Source organism: Ahaetulla prasina, chromosome 10, assembly GCF_028640845.1.
Source record: "Ahaetulla prasina isolate Xishuangbanna chromosome 10, ASM2864084v1, whole genome shotgun sequence".
Lineage (NCBI taxonomy): Eukaryota > Metazoa > Chordata > Lepidosauria > Squamata > Colubridae > Ahaetulla > Ahaetulla prasina.
Genome location: NC_080548.1, coordinates 12,232,313 through 12,255,826, shown reverse-complemented (window position 1 = coordinate 12,255,826; position 23,514 = coordinate 12,232,313). Strand labels below are relative to the sequence as shown.

At 43.9% G+C, this 23,514-nt stretch overlaps 1 protein-coding gene across 4 annotated transcripts in view; it reads left to right on the top strand.

Annotated features, from left to right (window-relative positions):
- The first annotated feature begins 394 nt into the window (after positions 1-394).
- Positions 395-23,514, top strand: part of IL22RA1 (interleukin 22 receptor subunit alpha 1) — a 28,084-nt gene continuing 4,964 nt past the window's right edge. Inside the window, exons 1-5 of one of the 4 annotated variants that reach the window (XM_058195679.1) lie at positions 395-728; positions 6,887-7,061; positions 8,039-8,171; positions 19,384-19,571; positions 20,478-20,613. In XM_058195679.1, coding sequence (XP_058051662.1) covers positions 8,156-8,171; positions 19,384-19,571; positions 20,478-20,613 — 340 coding nt within the window. In that variant the 5' untranslated portion in view covers positions 395-728; positions 6,887-7,061; positions 8,039-8,155. Of the gene's footprint in view, positions 729-6,882; positions 7,062-8,038; positions 8,172-12,033; positions 12,216-19,383; positions 19,572-20,477; positions 20,614-23,514 lie in introns of those variants that run through there. The other 3 variants (XM_058195677.1, XM_058195678.1, XM_058195680.1) reach the window with 3 other exon arrangements.

Below are 23,514 nucleotides of genomic sequence, written 5' to 3'. Positions count from 1 at the left end.
ACAACAGTTTAGACATTTCCAACCTTTATACATTCAGCCTTCCTAAAATTAGAAACATGCGACTTGTTTTTTTATTGGCATCAATTCCTTGTCTTTTAAAGATTTTCCCACCTTGGGCCCAAGAATGCCGGTGCTCCAAAATAAAACAAATCCGAAATAAAAAATCCAGCTTTAGAAGAATGATACTCCAGTCATTCTGCCACTGGCCCAAGATCATTGTAAGTTTTCTTGACTCCAGGAGCCGCCTAAACAGAACTGCAGAAGTCGCAGAGGCGACTGGGGTGTGGCGAACGTCTTGCTGAAGCCTGTTGAGATGCAGCTGAAAATAAATAAATAAATGAGCTGCCAGACCAGTAAAACTGCTCTGACGCCAAGAAGGAATAGTTGCAGGAAGTAACTTATCAGAAGAAAGGCTTGCTTCAGAAGGATGGAGGGGTTCCAGGTGAGTGGCTCATCGATCTGGCAACAGGCGCTTCTCTGGGGGAGAGACTGAGGATTAATCATATCCAAAGGTGTTTATTCTCCCGTGGGCTACATGAGAACGGAGATGCCAGGTTAATTTCTCTACCTGGTGGAAAGGAATTGTCCAGCATTGCCAGCAAGGGAAATTTGAAGACATCTGGAGAGCAACCTACTCCATTTCAAGGGAAATTGCTTGTTTCTGGCTAATCTCATTACACTATTAATGAAGGAGCTTTTCATTTACTGGGCCTTGTGCTCTCTAGCAGGTAAGCAATCTTCTTAAGTTCCCCCCCCCCATAAATGCCTTTTTTAAAAATTCCTGTCACTGGGTTTTTGAGGTACTGCAGAGCAGAGCAGGACAATCTCCTGAAAATAGAGTAGTAGGTTCAAGCAGGAAAGCAGAATGTCTTTCAGTATAAAAATGATATCTTGCTTGAGCAGCGTGTTGGATGAGGAGACCTCCTTCCAATTCTGTTATTCTGTTAAACTACTGCATGAGAAAATAAAAGGAGGGATGGGAAATTAAATGCCTTCCCACGTGCAGCTGATGAAGAGATGGAATATAAGTACAGTAAGTATATTGCTTTGTAATCTGCTGTATTTTACTATTTGTACCTCTACTGTATTGGTTAGCCACCTAGAGAGGTTTTATATTCTCTGGGTGAGGGTATAACCTTTTTTGAACAGATAAAATCAAGAGTCTCTTGATACGATCTGAAGCTTATTGTGTTTGTTTTGATCGTGGATGTAATTGGATTTATTTCCAGCCCTTGTGAAGCAGACAGCGCCTATGTTGCGTGAAGTACCAAAACATCACAGTCTTAAGGAGGAATTGTTCTCAGCTTGAACTTAATAGGCACGATGCCCAATTAGATTTTTTTTACAAAAAATGCAGTGGGAAATAAATATTTCTTGGCAGACCACATCATAAAGTTTTATTTTATTTATTTATTTATTTATAATTACATTTCTATACCGCACCATCTCCCGAAGGACTCAGGGTGGTGTACAGCCAATATTAAAATACACACACCAATATAATATAAATATAATAAATAACACTATTTAAAAACAATTAAAAACAAATATTTAGTGGCCGAATCACTAAAACGGTCAAAGACCGATTAAAACCCATTAAAATTTCGCTAAAATATGTCTTAGGCTAGTCCCGCTCGGTAAAATAATAAAGTCTTCAGTTCACGTTTGAAGGCCCGGAGGTCGGGGAGTTGGCGTAACCCCGGAGGTAGCTCGTTCCATAGGGCTGGTGCCACCACAGAGAAGGCCCTCCCCCTGGGGGCCGCCAACCTACACTGTTTGGTCGACAGCATCCTGAGGAGGCCCACTCTGTGGGAGCGCACAGGTCGTTGGGAGGCAATTGGTGGCAGAAGGCGGTCTAGCAAAAAGTTAATATAAGAGATGTAGAAAGTTCTGAAGTCTAGGATTTTATTTCAGAAGCTTTTGATTTGAATCTCAGTGTGGCCTTCATATTCCTAGGTATCTTTGGGCAAACCCTTTCACCCTTTATTTACATGGATGTAAATCTCAGTTTCAGTGGCTTCTAAAGCTTCCTATGGAATGTATATGGAAAGACATAAAACAGCTTCCCACTGTTTGGCATTCTCATACTAGCTGGTGTGTTGGCCATACTAGCTCAGAACAGCCATGCTAAAAGCCTGAAGGATAGAAAGTTGAGGTGGGTTTCATTTATAGAGAGAGCAAGCACCAGATTGCAGGAAAGAATATCAAATCAGAAATGAATTCATTCCAGAGATAAATATTAGCTTTTAGAATCACAGAATAAATTGCTAAGCATTGGAAAGCCAACTGTATATGGCTTGGGAATTTCCCCCTCGTTGAACTGTTTTCATTATCTACTAAAGCAAACAAAATGACAATTATACTGAAAGGAGACCTGTGGTATATATTATAACTCAATTATGAAACTCACCAGGTGATCCTGACCCAGGAAATAATTTATTGGGAGTTAATATTTGTTAGAGTTCCCCCAGGAGCTCAGATAAATAGAGCTTTCTTTTCCATGTTTATATGCAGAACAATCACCTGCTGAGAAATGGGAATTGCCCAGAATCACCTAGGTCAGGGGTCTGCAAACTTGGCTCTTTTAAGACTTGTGGACTTCAACTCCCAGAGTTCCTCAGACAGTAAAGCTGGCTGAGGAACTCTGAAAGTTGAAGTCCACAAGTCTTAAAAGAGCCAAGTTTGCAGACCCCTGACCTAGGAACAATCGAGGGCTGAGTTTCCCTTGTAGTGGGAAATAGTATTTAAAGTACAGATACAGCTCAGGTTATGACACAATTGAGCCCAAGATTTCCATTGCTTAGCGGGATCGTTGTTAAGTGAGTTTTGCCCCTTTTCTAACAGCCTTTCTTGCCACAGTTGTTAAGTGAATCAATGCAGTTGTTAAGTTAGTAACACGGTTATCAGGCATGAAATCCAGCAGGTTCTGACAGGTTCTGGAGAACCGGCAGCAGACATTTTGAGTAGTTCAGAGAACCGGCAAATACCACCTCCGGCTGGCCCCAGAGTGGGGTGGGAATGGAGATTTTGCAGTATCCTTCCCTGCCACGCCCACCAAGCTGTACCGTGCCCACCAAGCCACGCCCACAGAACCGGTTGTAAAAAAAATTGGATTTCACCACTGACAGTTGTTAAGCATATGTGGCTTCCCCATTGACTTGGCTTGTCAGCAGGTCGCAAAAAGGGACCACACTGCAACCATCATAAATAGATGTCTGTTGCCAAGCATTTGAAGTTGGATCACGTGACCATGGGGATGCTGCAATAGTTGTAAGTGTGAAAAACGGTCATAAGTCACTTTTTTCAGTGCATACAACAGTTGCACCATTGTTCCTGGTTCGTATGTTCCCCAACCTTCCTAGCTGGCTACCAACAAACAAAATGGATCCAGTTCACTTAGCAACCAGATGATTCACTTCACAACGGCAGTGATTCGCTTAAAAACTGTGGCGAAAGGTCATGAAGTAAGACAACTGTCTTGCTTAGCAACAGAAATGTTGGGCTCCATTGTGGTCATAAGTCAAGGACTACCTCTATCTTCTTTGCATTCCCCCCCTCCCCCGGCTGTAGGAATGTAGTTTAATTCTTGTATGGAGAAGTAACTCAGAATGGGCTCTTTCCATATGAGTTGGGAGGGATGAAGGACTGAAGGTCACTATACGTCTCAGGTATTTTAAGCATGATACTGTCCAGTTTATTTTTTATTTTATTTTATTTATTTATTTTGTCACAACATCATACAAAAAGATTATATAGTATATAAACATATATATGAGTAAATGTTAGGAGGTATAAGCATATATATATATATATATATTTATTTTATTTTATTTTATTTGTCACAACATCATACAAAAAGATTATATAGTATATACACATATAAACATATATAGGAAGAAGAAAAGAAAAACAATAGGACAGGAACGGTAGGCACGTTTGTGCGCTTATGCACACCCCTTATGGTCCTCTTAGGAATGGGGTGAGGTCCATAGTTGAAAGTTTTTGGTTAAAGCTTTTAGGATTATGGGTTCTTGTATTCCATTCCAGGAATTCCATTCCAGCTCTTGTATTCCATTCCAGGTAGTGCACGAATCGCAGCCTTGTTTGTTCACTTTTACAATTGAAAGGGTAGCGATCCAGTTTCTAAGCAATGCACTACTTTCTTTGTTGATCACTGTCTTGGTGACTGTAAAAAGCTGAAAGCAAGTGACTGAAGAAGTTGTTCTCTAGCCTGGCGGACTTCAAAGCTTCAAAGCTTTGCTGGCTGGGGAATTCTGGGAGTTGAAGTCCGCCAGGCTTAAAGTTGCCAAGGTTGGAGACCCCTGCTCTAGTGCTTGAGATCTTCCAAGATTGTTATCCCAGGAATGCTGGGGGTTCTTAGCCCGATGTACTCTGCCCAATTGAGTTGCACCACACAGATCTTTGCAAAGCTTTATTTTGCAATTCTCTTTTGGAAAGAATAATTGATGCTCGGGAATAGTTTCCAAATCAAGCATGTTGCCCATTTCAATCTGAGTGCCTTTTGCACAGTTCTTACAGCCCCTTTAAAGGCATAGTAAAGGTTCCCCTTGCACGTATGTCCTAGTTGTTCCTGACTCTAGGGGGCGGTGCTCCTCTCTGTTTCAAAGCCGAGGAGCCAGCGCTGTCCGAAGACGTCTCAACGCCAAAGGCGCATGGAACGCTGTTACCTTCCCACCAAAAGTGGTCCCTATTTTTCTACTTGCATTTTTTACGTGCTTTTGGACTGCTAGGTTGGCAGAAGCTGGGAGCTCACTCTGTTATGCAGCGCTAGGGATTCAAACCGCTGAACTGCCGACCTTTTGATCGACAAGCTCAGCGTCTTAGCCACTGAGCCACCACGTCCCTTAAAAATCCTGTTGGCAGCTGTCAGACAGCGGTGGGTCAGGCTTGATAAGGATCTGCAATTACCTTGTTTTCTGTTTACCTCTATCGCAGGGGTCTACAAACTTGGCTCATTTAAGACTGTGGACTTCAATTCCCAGAGTTCCTCAGCCAACGAAGCTGGCTGAGGAACTCTGGGAGTCGAAGTCCACAAGTCTTAAAAGAGCCAAGTTTGCAGACCTCTGCTCTATCCCATGGAAATTGTCCCATTCTCCTGACGGTTTTCTACGGTTCGTGTTAACGATTTCCTTGCAATTTTTATTTGCATGTATATTTACCACCTACCACCTTTTGTAACTCTGATCTACAGTTTGTTGTTGTTTTCCTGAGAAAGCTGGGCTCCTCTCCTCCCTATCTTTCTGTTAATCTGATTGTACCAAACTTAAGAAACTGTTCTGTCTTAAATGTAACTAAGTGGGGCATTTTATCAAAATGACCTCAGATTATTTTCACAAACACCCCTCCCACCCCCATTCTAGTAGATGCTTTGTTCTTGACACTCAGGAAAGGGTTGAGGCCAGGGGTGGGTTCTACTTATCTTTACTACCGGTTTGCAATCGGAGCGCGAGCGCGCACACTTCTGTGTATGCACAGAAGCCTCTGCGCATGCGCAGATCACCCATGATGATATCGTGGTGGGTGGGTGGAGCCTCCCACCGGCTTTACTACCAGTTCTATAGAACCGGGTGGAACTGGGAGCAACCCATCACTGGTCGAGGCTAAAAGCCATGCAAAGTATCCTAGAAATGGGAATCAAACAAACACACACTTAACCTGGTTATAAAGTTCACTCATGTTCTGGTTTATACATATTTCTTTAAAAATTTAAATAATTTTTATTAAACAGTTTTTTAAAAAAAAAAAAAAGAAATATTAACACTTTCTTCTTTCCAACAATTTCGCGTCGGTGATCAATACTTATACATTTTCTCTCTCTTATCCTAATGCATCTTTTATACATATATTTCTAATATATCATATATATATCACTATAATATATTATATTATTCTAATTATTTTATTTACATATGTACTTAGATATACACGTGTACCTAATTTTCTTTCCACAATTTTTGTTTCTTCCTATTTGTTCTTTTATTTCTTCTCCTAATTTAGCCGTTATTTAATCTTTCCTTGTCCTTTTATTTTTTTTCCCTTCTCCTCCAACCATTTATACCATTTTTCACAGACTAGATAATATGCTGTTTCCTCTTTTTCTTGTATCTCCTTCGTAAGCTTATCCATTTCCGCATATTCCATGGTTTTTCTAATTACATTGTCTTCAGATGGTATATTGTTATTTCTCCAGTTCTGTGTGTAGAATATTCGTGCTGCTGTAACTATGTGGATAATTAAATACCATATTTCTTTTTCATATGACCCTGGAATTATTCCCAGTAAAAATGTTTCTGGCCTCATTTCTATATGTTGATTTATAATTTCTTCTGCATGGTTTATATATTATGAACAGTTTTCCCTACATGCTAAGCTACAGTAGTGCTAATGAGGTTAACCGTAAAGAAGCATTGTGCCGAAGGGAGCTGGAGAAAGGGAGCCTGCTGAGTAATGTTTTCAGTCTCTTTGATTAATGTTTCTAGTTCTTTTGAAGTGACACAGAAGGTTCTCCACCTGGAATGTGGATTCTGATAAGAACTGCTTCAAAGTGGCTGAAGAAAGGGACTGTCCAAAGATTTGAACTTTAGTAACTTGCAAACTCATCATGCCTCAGTTTAATCTGAAAACCACACCTATAAGAAGGTGATCACTAACAAGATCATACTAAGTATATTATGCAGTGGTGAAATCCAAATTTTTTTACTACTGGTTCTGTGGGTGTGGCTATAGCCTTATAAGTATAGTGACCAGACGTCCCGCTTTTGGCGGGACAGTCCCGCTTTTTAATAATTTTTCCCGCGTCCCACGGCAATTCCAAAAAGTCCTGATTTTTTTTTTGTTTCACTCCCATTCTGAAAATGGGAGGCAGCAACGCAAGAGGAGGAGGCGGAGAAGGGGGAGTGGCGGAAAAGAGGGCGCGAGAGGGAGGAGAGACGCCGCTTGACTTCACCCAAGAGGAAGAGAAGAGCCGAGAGGAGAGCCGAGGAGAGCCGAGCCTGCCTGGAAGAGCGGAAAAGCAGCAGCAGCCGCTCCTCCTCCTTCAGGCAGGTGGCAAGACTCAGCGCGCATGCGCAGCCCCCCCCTCCCCCCCGTCAATGGTGTCCCGCTTTGCCATTGCTGAAATCTGGTCACTTTACTTATAAGGCGCAATTAGAAAAATGATTGGTTTGCTCCTCATGTTATATGGTTAGGAATTAAGCCTCGGAGACTGAGCAGTTTGATTTTCTTGGAATCCCCTAGCATTAGAAAATGCATCTTCTAACAGAGGCTCCCTTCACACAGCCTGCTTAACTGGGCTAAACGGTTGGATCTTTTGAAGGTATTTGCATTATATGCTGAACCGTAACCTTACCAAATGGGTCCAATATATTCCATCAAATTCCACACACAATTTATACTCAGTTATACCATGTTTTCCCGAAAATAAGGCCCTGTCTTGTATTTTTTGAACCCCAAAATGAGTGCTTGGCCTTATTTTCAGGAAAGTCTTATTATTTTGGGGCTCGTGCAGCAAGATGGGGCTCCTCTTGCCATCTTACCTGATTTCCAGCTCTGTCTCCCTAATCCTAACCAGAGAAAATGGCGGGGACTGGCTGTGCATGCGTTTAAATATTTTCGGAGAGGGCTTATTTTTGGGGGAGGGTTTATTTTCAGGGGGAGGGCTTATTATCTAGGGATGTCTTATTTTTGGGGAAACATGGTAATTCTTCTGGGATATCCTAATACAGGGGTCTCCAACCTTGGCCACTTTAAGACTTGTGAACTTCAACTCCCAGAATTACTCAGCCAGCTTTGCTCTGGGAACTCTGGGAGTTGAAGTCCACAAGTCTTAAAGTGGCCAAGGTTGGAGACCCCTGTTCTAAGACATGCCTCTTTTCTTCTGTGTTTCTTGTTATGAATTCTGAGACCCATTGCTGTAGATTTCAGAAAAGAGAAAACGGTGGCTTTAATGGAAGCAAAAAATTATAAAAGAATTTTCTACCGAAGCTGATCTTGAATACTCGTTCGTGCTTCCTTGCAGGAAATTCACTGGGCGAAAGATCACCAGTCATTCAAGAAGTAATTTTTCGGTCCACAAACTTTGAAAATATCCTCACATGGAAGATTAAAGGGGAGACACCCCCAGGCACGCGCTACGATGTTCGGTATAAGACGTAAGGATGTTTTGCTTTTTCATAAAAGTCAATGGATTGCATGAGCCGAATTCATGGATATTTCAGATAAGGCAGGGGTCTCCAACCTTGGCAGCTTTAAGACTTGTGGACTTCAACTCCCAGAATGGCTGAGGAATTCTGGGAGTTGAAGTCCACAAGTCTTAAAGTTGCCAAGATTGGAAACCCCTGAGATAGGATACAGGGAGTCCTTGACTAACAGCCACAACTGAGCCCAATTTTTTGTTGCTAAGTGAGACATTTGTTAAGTGAATTTTGCTCCATTTTACAACCTGTCTTGCCACAGTTGTTAAGTGAATCATTCCCGTTGTTAAATTAGTAACACGGTTGTTACATGAACTCTGTTTTCCCTTTTTTCAATGCAATTTGTAACTTTGAACGGTCATTAAACAAATTTTGTAACTTGAGGACTGCTGGTAAACAATGATAGTTGTTGTGCTGACAGAGGAAGAAGTGTTAGGTTGTGTGCAGATTCAAGAGGAAATTTTTAAAATGAAACTTAATCCCTGCCCTTCAGTATCAAGTTTACTGTATCATACAAGATTATGAAATGTAAAGCCACATGTTAATATGCTACCAATGAACATACAATATTGCATTATAAGTGGATTTTTTTTAAAGAGAAGAAGAATGCATTAATGTAAATAATCAGATAGGAAATGCAGGAAATTTGAACAACATATTAAAAAAACCCTTTTCTTATCTTCGGGTTAAAAAAGAAAGGTCAAAATTTCCCCAAATGCATATCAAAATCCATTGCTAAAAATCAGTAGACAAAGACCTTAAAATGTTTCTAATGATTAATTTTCCTCTTTTCCACTGACACTGTGACTTGCAACACATAATTCAGTTTTTGAATTATGCCAATTACACATGGTGCCCTGCTGTGACCTACAATTCACTAAATTATAAACTGAACTATGTGGAATTCACGCAACACACTAAAATCCATGCATATGCGCACATAGAGAATTAAAACTAGCCCAGTTTAGGGTGCTGTGCAAATGCGATGAGAAATTTGTAGCTGCCTTGGCTGAGCCTCTTATCAGTTCCCAGTTAGAGTCTTCACCAGTTCCAATGTGATGGAGAAACCCCTAAGGAATGCATGCACCCAATCTGACCTCGGTTCTGAATTCAAATCCAAACTTATGGATGAAAGACATCCATTAAAGTTTTAACTCTAAAAAACAAAGAGATTATAGTCAACCCAGACATTTTCCAGCAAAAGTGAAGTAGCTAAATCATTACGTCTCCTTTTGAGATCAAAAGAAGCTTATCTGTTGCTTTATATGGACTAAAAGACTATCAAGGTCCCTTCCAGCTCTGTTAGTCTGTTATTCTTTATTCTATTGATCTGCTATTCTGCTGTTCTGTTTGATAGATTCTAAAACAACAATTCTTGCTTAAATAATGATCATAAATAATCTCTGCTTGTGCTGAAAGCAGCTGAAGTTATACTTTTCTTTGGCTTAGAATAAGGAGTTCTGTGATTTGAACTCTGGTTTTTTTTGAGAAGCTATAAGGGGATAACAGTGTTGCTTGGGGAAGCTAATGTTGGTTTAAAAGTAACCTCTGCTATCCATGGGCTTCCCTTATTCAGGGAGTATACCGAATACTCTAAGTCAGTGATGAAATCCAATTTTTTTTACTACTGGTTATGTGGGTGTGGCTTGGTGGGCGTGGCATTCCCACCCCACTTCAGGGGAAGGATACTGCAAAATCCCCATTCCCACCCCACTCCAGGGGAAGGATACTGCAAAATCCCCATTCCCACCCCACTCCAGGGGAAGGATATTGCAAAATCCCCATTCCCACCCCACTCTGGTGCCAGTCGGAGGTGGTATTTGCTGGTTCTCCAAACTACTCAAAATTTCCACTACCGGTTCTCCAGAACCTGTCAGAACCTGCTGGATTTCACCCCTGCTCTAAGTGTATATACTTTATTTTAATTCCAGAGTAAATATGATACCTGTTTTCTTCCCTTCAGAGCAACCATTGACCTTTGGGGCTAAGGCAGGGGTGAAATCCAGCAGGTTCTGACAGGTTCTGCAGAAGTGGTAGCGGAAAGTTTGAGTAGTTCGGAGAATTGGCAAATACCACATCTTGCTGGCCCCAGAGTGGGGTGGGAATGGAGATTTTGCAATATCCTTCCCCTGGAGTGGGGAGGGAATGGAGATTTTGCAGTATCCTTCCCCTGCCACGCCCACCAAGCCACGCCCGCCACGCCACGCCCGCCAAGCCACGCTCACAGAACCGGTAGTAAAAATAATTGGATTTCATCACTGGGCTAAGGGCAGTTCGTTCTGCACTGTGATGAAAAGTTCAAATGTTGTTTGCCTTGTTGAGACTCTCCTCTAGATATGCTTTCTTTATTAACCCCATAAAGGAGAATATTTGTAGCTCAGGGTTGAAATGGGGGGGGGGGAGGAAATAATTTGAACCAAACCTTAAGTTATTCAAAATGTATACTGCTTTCTAAATGGCACGGTGCACTTCACCAATTAAACACTGCCCAAAGTCCTTTGGCGTTGGATGGGTATTATAATTTTGAATAAATGATGATGATGATGATACATTATCATAGGAAAAGGGCTGTACGAAGCATGTCTATATGTGGAGCTCTTGGTGCTGGTTGAGCTTGTTTGTTTGTTTGTTTGCAGCTGTTTCAATACCCAATTAAATAGCATCACCAGTGTGAGTGAGTGTGGGTTTACACCCTATTTATATAGAGTAGCCTGCCCTGCCTCTTGAGGGGAGTGTGATATTGTCCTTGGTAGTTCCTTGACTAGGGAACTGTTTGCTGTTTGTTTGTCTGGTGTTAATCCCTGCTTATCTGCTTATCAGGGTGCTGTTGCTGGAGAAGTTCAGTGTCATCAACATTATGGTAACATTTGCACCTTTGGAATTCTGAACCAGAAAAAATGATAGTATTGGAAGATTTCTAGCATGCTTTTTAGGAAAAGCTACAATTTGTCTAGCACAGGGAAATAATATAGGCCAGAATTCTATGACTCACTGAGACATTTCCAGACCGTAAGCCTGCTTCACTCGTTCCACAACGAAATCATAACCCACTAGTTCCCAACCTTAGCAACTTTAAAGATATATTGACTTCAGCTGCCAGAATGCTGGCTGGGGAATTCTGGGAATTCTACATATCTTAAAGTTGCCAAGGCTGGGAAATATTGCCATAGTCAGAATTAACTAAGCTATTATTTCATTATACCCAAAGACTTGGAGAAGAAGCATATTTACCTATTCATCCAAGATAGCTAGTGATTGATTGACTGACCGACCGACTGACTGACTGACTGACAGACAGACAGACAGACAGACAGACAGACAAACACATGAATGCACAAAACTAACCAAGGAACTATTTTGATATGAATGTATGTGTGTTATGTGAACTCAACCAGAAAATAAGTTTCATAACCTATCAAACTGATTAGATTTAATGTCTGCATGGGTTGCAAACTTAAAAATAGTTATAGTTTCTACAAGATGTGGTGGAGTGATGATTCATTGTGCCATGGGTCAAGACGGATCGGGCGAACCAGTAGCCGTGGCAACAGCAGGAGGCTTCGCCCACCCGCCCGGACCCTTCTGCGCATGCCCACTCACGAGCAAACTGGTTTTGAAACCCACCCCCGGTCAAGCCATCAGAAGGCTGCACCTTCTGTCCCATCACTCAGTTTTGGTAAATTCAGGATTGGGAGTCACCTACCTTGACCCATATCTACTTCGTCTTTTAATCATTTTGAATGCTGTCCACCAGTTTCTGGTCTACACCTGTATATCACGTGCAAAGCCTATTGTGAATAATAGTCTGGTTCGCTCACAGGTATGGCCACAAGAACTGGCAGAGTAAACCCGAGTGCCAAAATATCACCCAGAATATCTGCAATCTCACTCACGAGACTGAAAATTTCACCGAACGCTACGTTGCCGAAGTGAGAGCTCTGGTCCCCAACTGTTGCATCTCTGACTGGTTTCAGTCCTCGAGATTCTGTCCTATTGAAGTCAGTAAGTGCTTCTCATGAATTGGGCTGGAAACTGGGAGAATTCTGGATCTCCAGCGTGTTTGTTCATGACATGTAGCCTGCTAAAAGTGTCATCTTTTCCTCAGAAAGACACCTTCCAGTCAAACCCTCCGTGACAGGCGGAATTAGCATTTCTACTGAGTCAGTTTCCATTTGTCAAGCAGCTGTTTAGTGCTTCCATTTTAAACTTTTTATTATCCCTTGTGATACCTTTGTTTTATTGATCAGCTAAGATAGTTTCTAATGTTTAAAATTGCCAGCTGATTTGAGTTTCTTCCAAAAAAGGTGGGGCACCAGTTGGATAAGCAAAGGTACCCATAAATGTAGTAAACAATAAAAGAAGCAGAAACGGAAGTCCTTGTAAACAAGGGCAGGACTGTCCTTTGGCTACTGATATTTAACGGAAGTAATTCATGGGTTTAAAAAGGAGATTTATGTCATTACAATCATGATACTTTTATATTTTGCCTTTTTTTGAGGAAGAATAATTTGAAAAAAGAAACAAACACAGATATGAACTACAGTAAATAAGACTCTTGTTAAGGATTTCTGAAATATTTTAAGCTGCACCAATTCTTCACTAATTTTCTTTGCTATCTACCATAAAGTAGACCTTCTTTAGTCACAATGGATAAAAGAAAAGCATGTCGCCATGACATTTAACATAATCAGTTATAAAGCCAGCAACTGCATTCTCACAACAGGCTAAGCTTATTTTTTGTGTACTTAGCCTGCTGTGCGTGAACCCATGTCATTTAATTATAGTTCAATATATGGGGTGATTCCAGAGAGTGATAACTGGTTAAGTGGATTGTGTGAATGGAGTCATCTTCTGGGTTGGCCCAATGAAGCACACACTTGGTAAATGGCTTGGATTTGTACAACCTGCTAAACTATAAAGATTTTTAAAAAACCATGATAAACCTTAAATGTAAAGGCTAAAGTGACAAGGGGGAAGCAGCACTCTTTTGACTTCATAGATCATTGTGAAAAGACAGAAAGGATGGCTTCCAATCTCAAAAAGGAAAAAGACAGACAGACACTGGATGGATGGATGGATGGATGGATGGATGGATGGATGGATGGATGGAGATAAATAGATAGATAGATAGATAGATAGATAGATAGATAGATAGATAGATAGATAGATAGTAAGTAGATGGTAGCTAGATAGATAACTAGATAGATAGATAGATGATAGATAGATAGATAGATGGATGGATGGATGGATGGATAGATAGATAGATAGATAGATAGATAGATAGATGGATGGATGGATGGATGGATGGATGGATGGATGGATAGATAGATAGATAGATAGATAGATAGATAGATAGATAGGTAGATAGATAGATAGATAGACAAGAGAGAGGTGATAGACTGTGAGTGGACAGGTGGATGTATATAAATATGTACACACACACATACACACATATACAGAGGGAGAGAGGGAGGGAGGGAAGGAAGGAAGGAGAGACATGGGTTGATAAATGGATGGTTGGAGATAGATGGGTGGATAGATAGATAGATAGATAGATAGATAGATAGATAGATAGATAGATAGATAAAGATAGATAGGTAGATAGATAGATAGATAGATAGATAGATAGATAGATAGATAGATAGATAGATGATAGATGATAGATAGATAGATAGATAGATAGATAGATGATAGATAGATAGATAAAGATAGATAGATAACTAGATAGATAGATAGATAGATAGATAGATAGATAGATAGATAGATAGATAGATAGATAGATAGATAGATAGATAGATAGATAGATAGATAGATGGTATCTAGATAGATAACTAGATAGATAGATGATAGATAGATGATAGATAGATAGATAGATAGATAGATAGATAGATAGATAGATAGATAACCAGATAGATAGATGATAGATAGATAGATAGATAGATAGATAGATAGATAGATAGATAGATAGATAGATATAATTCATTGGATGTTTGGCACTTAAATAAGTATAAAATATGATGCATGAACATTAACTCCAGTGGTGTCCATGAAGGGGATGTCAAAAAACTCAAGATGATGATCATGATTGCAATTAAATCTCCCCTCTTCGTGTTTGTGTTGACTTCACACACACATATAAAACAGCAGGGCTACAATTTTGTAGTTACAACCACATCTTGACTTTTTTTAATCAGTCCATGTAGATGCTGCTGATTATCAGTAGAGTGAGACTAACCTGGTTAAAGATGCTTTATAAATAGTGCCACTCATTTCTAACATCTCAAAGTAGAGTTTATGAGTAGAAGAAATTATTTCTAGCTCAGGGTATAATGGTGTGGTCTTTTGTGCTCTCAGAGCTTGATTGTGTTCTTGCAGACATTTCATGATCCAACTAGGTAACATCATCTGTGCTAGAAGGAAGAAGGGTTTGCTCTCTGTTAACCCTACTCACTTTTAGTGTAATGTATCTTTAAGGGTTTTGGAGGGAAAATAGAGCGGGAAATAGCACGTTGCTAATTGGCTGATAGCCTCCAGCTGAACTGTATATAAGGAGGGGTTTTTACCGTTTGCAGTTGCTGGGTTCACCATATAGTAAAGAGCTGTTGTTACTCATCTGGTCTCCTGCCTCGTTATTGCCCGAATCTAACACTGGCGACGAAGGTGGGATCTCGAGGCAAAAGAGCACCAGGAACGAACCCAGCAAAATAAGGGCGGTTAGCAACGATGTCCAGCTATACACCGCCAGCGCCATTCAACCCAGCCAAAGAAAAATGGGGGTCATACATGGCTCGCTTCGAGTGTTTCCTCGAAGCCAACAAGCTCCAAGGAGTCTCGGACAACAGGAAACGGGCGTACTTCCTGAGTCACTGCGGTCCCGAGGTTTTTGACACCGCGGAATCGCTTTCTGAGCCAACGCCGGTACAGGCGGTACCGTGGCAAACTCTGCAGACCGTTTTGAAAGCCCACTATGCACCAACGCCTTCCAAGTTCGTTCAACGGTTCGAATTAAGGCAGCACATGCAGCAAGAGGGCGAGTCCATCAGTGTGTACATGGCAGCACTGAGGAAAGCCGCGAACCATTGTGAGTACCGAGACTTGGAAGACGCGTTGCTTGACCAACTAATTTGCGGGGTCAGGGACATCCGTTTGCGACGGCGGCTGCTGTCCAGAAGCAACCTAACGCTCGCAATCGCCCTGGACGAGGCAAGGGCTCACGAGATGTCTACCCAAGCGGCAGAAACACTACAAAAGCCGGTCGCGCCAGGGGCGGCAGCGAAAACAACCCCGGTCCACAACGAGGAAGTCCAGGCCGAGTCGGAAGAGGAGGAAGAGGAAGAAGTCTTCCACACCGGGAGGCCGGAGAGGGACGACCGGGGTGAATGCGCGAGTTGCGGGGGCCAACACCAACGGCAACATTGCAAATTTAGGGATGCCACGTGTCGGCGTTGTGAAAAAAAAGGGCACATCGCGAAAGCCTGCCGAGCGCCCCAACCTTCCCGCCAAAAATTCAAACCGACCAATCAAAGCGCAGGAACCGTGAAACGGCCCGGGATTGGTCAAGGAAAAAAAGGCGCGAAGTTGAATCAGACCGCCGTGAGAGTGGGCCAGGCATCAACACGCCTAGAAAAAAAAATCTTTGTTAAAACACTCATCGAAGGAGTGCCGTGCCGAATGGAAGTGGACACTGGATCTTCAATTACGATCATGTCCTGGAGCAACTTAGAAAAAAAACCTGCCGGCTATCGCGAAGCGCAAACTGCGGCCACAGAAGCTACGAGTGCAGGACTATCAAGGGAACAGGATCCCTGTCCGAGGGGCAACGACAGTCCACGTCAAGTATGGACAGTTCGAAAAAACTCTGCCCATCACCATCGTCGATGGGACTCTGCCGAGTTTGTTGGGACTAGACTGGTTCCGGGCATTGGGCATGGGAGTGACCGGAGTCTTCCGAAATGAAGTCGACCTCAAGGACGAACTTATGAAGGAGTTCGAGGACGTTTTCAAAGACTGCCTGGGCAAGTACAAGGGGACCCCTATCTCCTTCAATCTAGACCCTCAAGTTGCCCCTATCCGTTTAAAGGCTAGGAGGGTTCCCTTCGCCCTGAAGCCCAAGATTGACCGGGAACTGGACAAGCTAGTAAGCCAGGGGATACTAGTGCCAGTCGATCATGCGAAGTGGGAGACGCCAATAGTCACCCCAGTGAAACCAGACGGGTCAGTCAGGATTTGCGCCGATTACAAGGCGACGCTTAACAAAGCTTTGTAAAAAAGCGCTTACCCGTCCTGTGGTACAACACTTGCTACACTCGTTAGGGCAGGGCAGGTTTTGCTAAACTAGATTTGGCCCAAGCCTATCAACAGTTACCCGTAGATAGCAGCACGGCGAGCTCAAACAATCGTAACGCACAGGGGTGCTTTCAAATGCACCAGGTTACAATTTGGGGTCAGTGTGGCACCAGGATTATTTCAAAATTTAATGGAGCGGCTTCTGCAGGGGCTCCCCGGGGTGGTACCGTACTTTGATGACGTACTGGTATCCGCCAACAATATGGAAGAACTTGGGGTGCGGCTGAGAAAAGTTTTAAGTATTTTCCGGTCCGCCGGTTTAAAAGTCAAATTAAACAAGTGCCAGATCGGGGTAGGATCCGTAGAATTCCTGGGCTACCGGGTAGACAGGGAGGATCCACCCACTGAGAGCAAGGTTAGGGCAATCAGAAAGGCCCCAGCACCCCAAAACAAAACAGAGTTGCAGGCGTTTTTGGGTCTGGTAAATTTTTACGCGGTCTTTTTAAAAAACAAGGCTACCATAGCCGAACCGCTACACAAATTACTAGGAAAAAATGCTGCATGGTCTTGGGGAAAGGCGGAAGCTAGAGCATTCGAAGCAATAAAAAACCTCCTGTCTAGCGATAGACTATTGATACAATACAATAGCACACTACCATTGGTGCTAGTTTGTGATGCATCCCTTTACGGGGTGGGGGCTGTGCTCAGCCACAGGCTGCCAAATGGCACAGAAGCCCCTATAGCGTTTTACTCCCGAACAATGTCCTCAGCTGAAAGGAACTATAGTCAGTTGGATAGGGAAGCCTTGGCCATAGTCTCAGGGGTAAAGAAGTTCCATGAATATGTTTTCGGTCGCGACTTCGAAATCGTCACAGACCATAGACCCTTGCTAGGGTTGCTGGCGGGCGACCGCCCAACGCCCGTGGCACTTTCGCCCAGATTGACCCGATGGACTATCTTTCTGGCTGCATATTCGTACAAACTGCTACATCGGCCAGGAAAGGAGTTAGGGCATGCAGACGCCTTGAGCAGATGCCCTTTACCAGCGACTATCGAAGACCCCACTCCGGGCACACCCGTCTTGTTAATTGACTCTTTGGACTCTGGTCCAGTCACTTCCAAGGAGGTGGCTCGGGCTTCTTAAGGACATTACATTAAGGACTGTAATGGGTTGGGTGCAAGAGGATGGCCCGCTGCGGGTGAGCGTTTTAGGGAATTTGTAAAAAAGCGCGGGGAATTGTCGGTGCAAGGGGGGTGTCTGCTCTGGGGGGATAGGGTGGTAGTCCCAGAGAAATTGCGGAAAAAAGTTCTGGAACTTCTGCACGAAGGCCATCCTGGGATCGTGAGAATGAAGGGTTTAGCCAGGAGCTATGTGTGGTGGCCCTTGATGGACATGGAGATTAGCGATAGGGTTGGGAAATGCCAAGCATGCCAGGAATCCAGACCACTACCACCAACGGCCCCAATCCGAGAGTGGGAGAAACCCCAGGGCCCATGGTCCCGAATCCATATCGACTTTGCCGGCCCGTTCCACGGCCAAACATTCTTAGTGGTGGTAGACGCATTTTCCAAATGGCTGGAAATCATTCTAATGAAATCCATGACCGCAGAGGCTGTAATTTCAGTCCTGCGGCACCTTTTTGTAACACACGGGTTACCAGACACACTCGTTTCAGACAACGGGCCACAGTTCACGGCGACCCTTTTTGAGGGGTACTTGGCGGAGGAGGGCATCCGACATGTCCTCTCGGCGCCTTTCCACCCTGCGACGAATGGCCCTGCAGAAGCGTTTTCGTCCGGAGCGCAAAAGAGGCATTGTCCAGAATCAGACCCGGGGATTGGCAATTAAAAAATTGACACCTTCTTAGCGGTACAACACAGAACCCCTTGTGTAGCGACTGGCCGCAGCCCAGCAGAGCTACTGATGGGGAGAAAGCTTAGATGCCCGTTAGACCGGTTAAACCCGAACTACACACCAGACGGGTACAAAACAATACCGGGCAAAACAAGAGAATTGACAGTAGGGAGTTCCGTATGGGCACACAATTATGGTGAAGGCCCAAGCTGGAAAAAGGGAACAATCCTAGAAACAACCGGGCCCAAATCATATCTCGTAGAAATAGAGGATGGCCGGGTTTGGAAACGCCACATAGACCAATTAAGGAAAAGAATAGCCACCAGTCTAGAAACAGACGAAACAGGCCCTGACTATCCAATAATTGAATCCACAGCTAACTCAAACCCGAGCAAACCGCAGGACTTATCTGAGTTCCAGCGACACCAACCGGTCCCTCCGAAGGAAAGCAGGAACGACTCTGCAAGTAATCCAAGGCCGGATGGCCTGGAGGAGGAGCTGAGAGGAACGAACAGTCCCTCCGGCCAGCTCGACTCACTCCCAGAAAATGAACTGCGCAGGTCCGAAAGAGTTAGGAGACGCCCTGCGTACTTACGTGACTACGTTGAAAAATAATTATTCATTTTATGTAAATAGGGGTAAAAAGTTTTCTGGGAGGGGAGGAGTGTAATGTATCTTTAAGGGTTTTGGAGGGAAAATAGAGCGGGAAATAGCACGTTGCTAATTGGCTGATAGCCTCCAGCTGAACTGTATATAAGGAGGGGTTTTTACCGTTTGCAGTTGCTGGGTTCACCATATAGTAAAGAGCTGTTGTTACTCATCTGGTCTCCTGCCTCGTTATTGCCCGAATCTAACATTTAGCATGAAGACGTTACCTAGTTGGGTCATGAAATGTCTGCAAGAAAACAATTAAACTCAGATGCTACACTACAATTTATCATTAGTACGAAACAAATTCTCCTTTTTTTTCTTTCTTACCTTCCTTCCTTCCTTCTTTCTTTCCTTCCTTCCTTCCTTCCTTTTTTTTAGTTAATATTGAGAATATTGATGTAAAGTATACACCCAGCATTCGGTCCATCAAGTTTGTTATTCAGCCTCCTTACACACCTTTGAAGGATGAAAATAACTCCTCTCTGACCGTAGTGGACATTTTCAACCAACTTGACATTAAGTTCCAGTACGAAATAATATTGTTCGACGCAAAGACCCAGCCGAAGGTAAGAAAGGGGACGCACAAATGATTACTGACTTACCTTTAAGGCACATGATACAATAAGCCTAAATCAAATCCAACCTTTATTACAATCAAAAACCAGCTGCAAATGTCCAATAAGCTTTAAAAGAATCGTGCAGGGATGTCCTCCGGAGGATTAAATAAAATCAAAATGGGGACCACAACTATTATTTATGTATCTATCTGTTTGCTTATTTATTTTTCATGTTTTGTAACCGCCCATCTCCCGCAGAGTACCTTAGATACAATATAATCAGCAAAATTAACACTAAAATCGGAATACTTTAAGATTAAAATTATAAAAATAATACAGTTAAAGCCCCACCCTCTTTTTATAATGCTTGGAGGCTAAACAGGGGGAAATTGGGGGCCTGGCTTGGTAAATAAAAACAGGATTAGAGGAAGGGGAGAGGTCAAAGAAGACGAGGTAATAGGCTGGATCAGGGAGCTGCACTAGCCATACTAGAATCAGGAATCCAAAATTACCCAAAGTACCGGTGGGATTCAAAAATTTTTACTACCAGTTCTGTGGGTGTCGCTTGGTGAGTGTCGCTTGGTGGGCGTGGCTTGGTGGGCGTGGCAGGCTAAGGATACTGTAAAATCTCCATTCCCACCCCATCCCAGGGGAAGGATACTTCAAAATCCCCATTTCCTCCCGATCAGCCGGGACTCAGGAGGCAGAGAATAGATGGGGGCAGGGCCAGTCAGAGGCGGCATTTACTGGTTCTCCGAACTACTCAAAATTTCCGCTACCGGTTCTCCAGAACTGGTCAGAACCTGCTGAAACCCACCTCTGCAAAGTACCCAAGCTCTCCATAGATCCTCTGTTGTGTGGACATTCAGTTGGTTTTGGAAACCGCATCTTTCTCTTTCTCGCCTCTTGGCTTAGTGGAAACAAATTGTAAATAATGAAGAATTGAACATCACTGACTTGGATCCCAACACGGAATATAATGGAATGATACACATCCGACATTCTGACACAATCAGCAAGCCCTGCGTGTTTCGAGTACGGACATTATCAGGTATGATTCTGATGCCCAATTAGATCTTGAGCAGAGTTTTTTTTCTTTTCCTAACCTTTCAAAGTAACCTTTCAAAGTCTCCTAACAGTTCAAACAGTTTGCATCGTATTGGAATGGAATTTCCCCCCTCAGAAGGTTCTCTGGATCTCTGCATGAAATACATTATCTCAAGGGCAGTGCTGCCCAATGGTTAAATGATCTGGATATCTGGCCATAAGTACAAGTAGTCTTTGACTTATCACAGTTCATTTGTAAACTGTTCGGATGTACATTTTGTATGTTTTGTAAGATGCAACATACAACTGTTCAAAGTTACAAAGGCTTATTACCACTTTTCACACTCATGACTGTTGTGGCATTCCCAAGGCCACATGATCAAAATTTAGCCGCTTGACAACCGGTTCATATTTATGATGGTTGCAGTGTCCTGGGATCATGTGATCCCCTTGTTTTCCAAAACACCTGAAGGCCAGACTAGGAATAATGGATGGAAACTGATCAAGGAAAGATTCAACCTAGAAATGAGGAGGAACTTTCTGAAAGTGAGAACAATCAACCAATGGAACAGAAGTTGCCTTCAGGAGTTGTGAGAGCTTCATCACTTGAGACTTTCAAGAAAAGATTGGACTGCCATTTGTCAGAAATGCTGTAGGGCAGGGGTGTCCAAACTTGGCAACTTTAAGACTTGTGGACTTCACCTCCCAGAATTCCTCAGCCAGCTTTGCAAAACTCACTCACCAAACTTCTCACTTAGCAACAGAAATTTTGAGGTCAATTGTGGTTGTCGAGGACTAACTGGTGTATAGCCCCCCCAGTAACTGCTCATACATCATTTAATTTTGTTCATAATTTTACTCATCACTCTTGCTGTATGTATCACTGCTCTGATACACATTTTATATGCTGCTTTTGTGAGGTTTCATGCATTAATGCCAGGGGTGAAATGCTCCCGGTTCAGACTGGATCGCCAGCGGGTGGTTCAGAGAACTGGTAGCAAAAATCCCTGCCCACACCCCATGCCCAGCTGAGCCGCGCGATCATCAGAGGTTTTTTTTTTTACTTTTAAAAGCATTTTTTCCTTCGGCCAAAAAAAATGCTTTTAAAAGAAACAAAAGCCTCTGATGATCACGCAGCTTAGCTGGGATCGTCAGAGACTTTTAAAAGCATTTTTTTCTACAACCTCTTCAGCCGAGGTTGGCTCAGACTGGTAAGACAGTCTGTTATTAACACAGCTGCCTTCAATTACTGCAGGTTCTAGTCCCACCAGGCCCAAGGTTGACTCAGCCTTCCATCCTTTATAAGGTAGGTAAAATGAGGACCCAGATTGTTGGGGGCAATAAGTTGACTTTGTATATAAATATACAAATAGGATGAAGACTATTGCTAACATAGTGTAAGCCGCCCTGAGTCTTCAGAGAAGGTCTGAAGAGAGTCTAGAGCCGAGGGAGACCACTGTACCTCAGATTGCCGGGTGTGAATCCCTCTTTGTGAGGTGGGGTCATAGGTGTCAGATGGGCTTGCTGGTCACGTACCTGGCTCCTTGCTGCGTGACAGCCGCCCTGCCCGAGCTCCTGGAGGTGCTGGCTGGGGTGGCAGTTGAGACCCCCAGACTTTTAGTCATGGGGGACTTTAACTTGCCATCTTCCGGCTCGTCATCGACGGCAGCTCGGGAGTTCATGGCTTCCATGACGGCCTTGGACCTGACCCAAGTAGTTGATGGCCCTACTCACATTGGGGGTGGCACTCTGGACCTGATTTTTGTCTCTGGTCAGTGGTTGAGAGATCTGGACTTAAAGGAAATAGTCATTGAACCTTTGTCATGGTCAGATCACTCTCTTCTTCGCCTAGACTTTCTGACCGCCATTCACCACCGCAGGGAGGCGGAGCCGATCGTTGGTTCCGTCCCAGGCGCCTGATGGACCCGGATGGGTTCCGGACGGAGCTTGGGCCATTTCCTGAGGGTCTGGCTCACGGCTCGGTTGAGGAACTTGTTGCGGCCTGGGAGCGGGCGCGGCGGGGCCTTAGACCGTGTCGTGCCTTTGCGGCCTCTGACCCGGCGCAGGTCCCAACCGGCTCCTTGGTTCTCCGAGGAGCTGAGAGGGATGAAGCGCCGGAGAAGACGCCTAGAGAGCTCCTGGAGGTCTAGCCGTTCAGAAGCTGATCGGACACTAGTGAAGTCCTATACTAGGACTTACCTAGTGGCATTGAGGGAAGCGAGGCGTAGCTACGCCTCCTCCCTCATTGCATCGGCAGATAACCGCCCAGCCGCCCTGTTTCGGGTGACCCGCTCCCTCCTACACCAGGGGGAGCGGGATGACCCGTTGCAGGGACGTGCTGAGGAGTTTAACGGTTATCTATACGATAAAATCGTTCAGCTTCGGGATGGTTTGGACCAAGATTGCGGTGATACGGGTGAGACGGCTGAGGGTGGTCTTGGTGACATTTTATGGGATGAGTTTGACCCTGTTGCTCCCGAGGACATGGACAGGTTGTTGGGGAGGCTGAATGCCACCACATGTTTACTGGACCCGTGCCCCTCCTGGTTGGTGCTGGCCACGCAGGAGGTGACCCGAGGCTGGCTCCAGGCGATTACGAGCGCTTCTTTGGTGGAGGGTGTCTTTCCGGCCGCCTTGAAAGAGGCGGTGGTGAGGCCCCTCCTCAAGAAGCCTTCCCTGGACCCGGCTGTTTTAGGTAATTATCGTCCGGTCTCCAACCTTCGCTTCGCGGCGAAGGTTGTTGAGAGTATGGTGGCATATCAGTTTCCCTTACACCTGGATGAAACTGTCTATCTAGACCCGTTCCAGTCCGGTTTCCGGCCCGGTTACAGCACGGAGACGGCTTTGGTCGCGTTGGTGGATGATCTCTGGAGGGCCAGGGATAGGGGTTGTTCCTCTGCCCTGG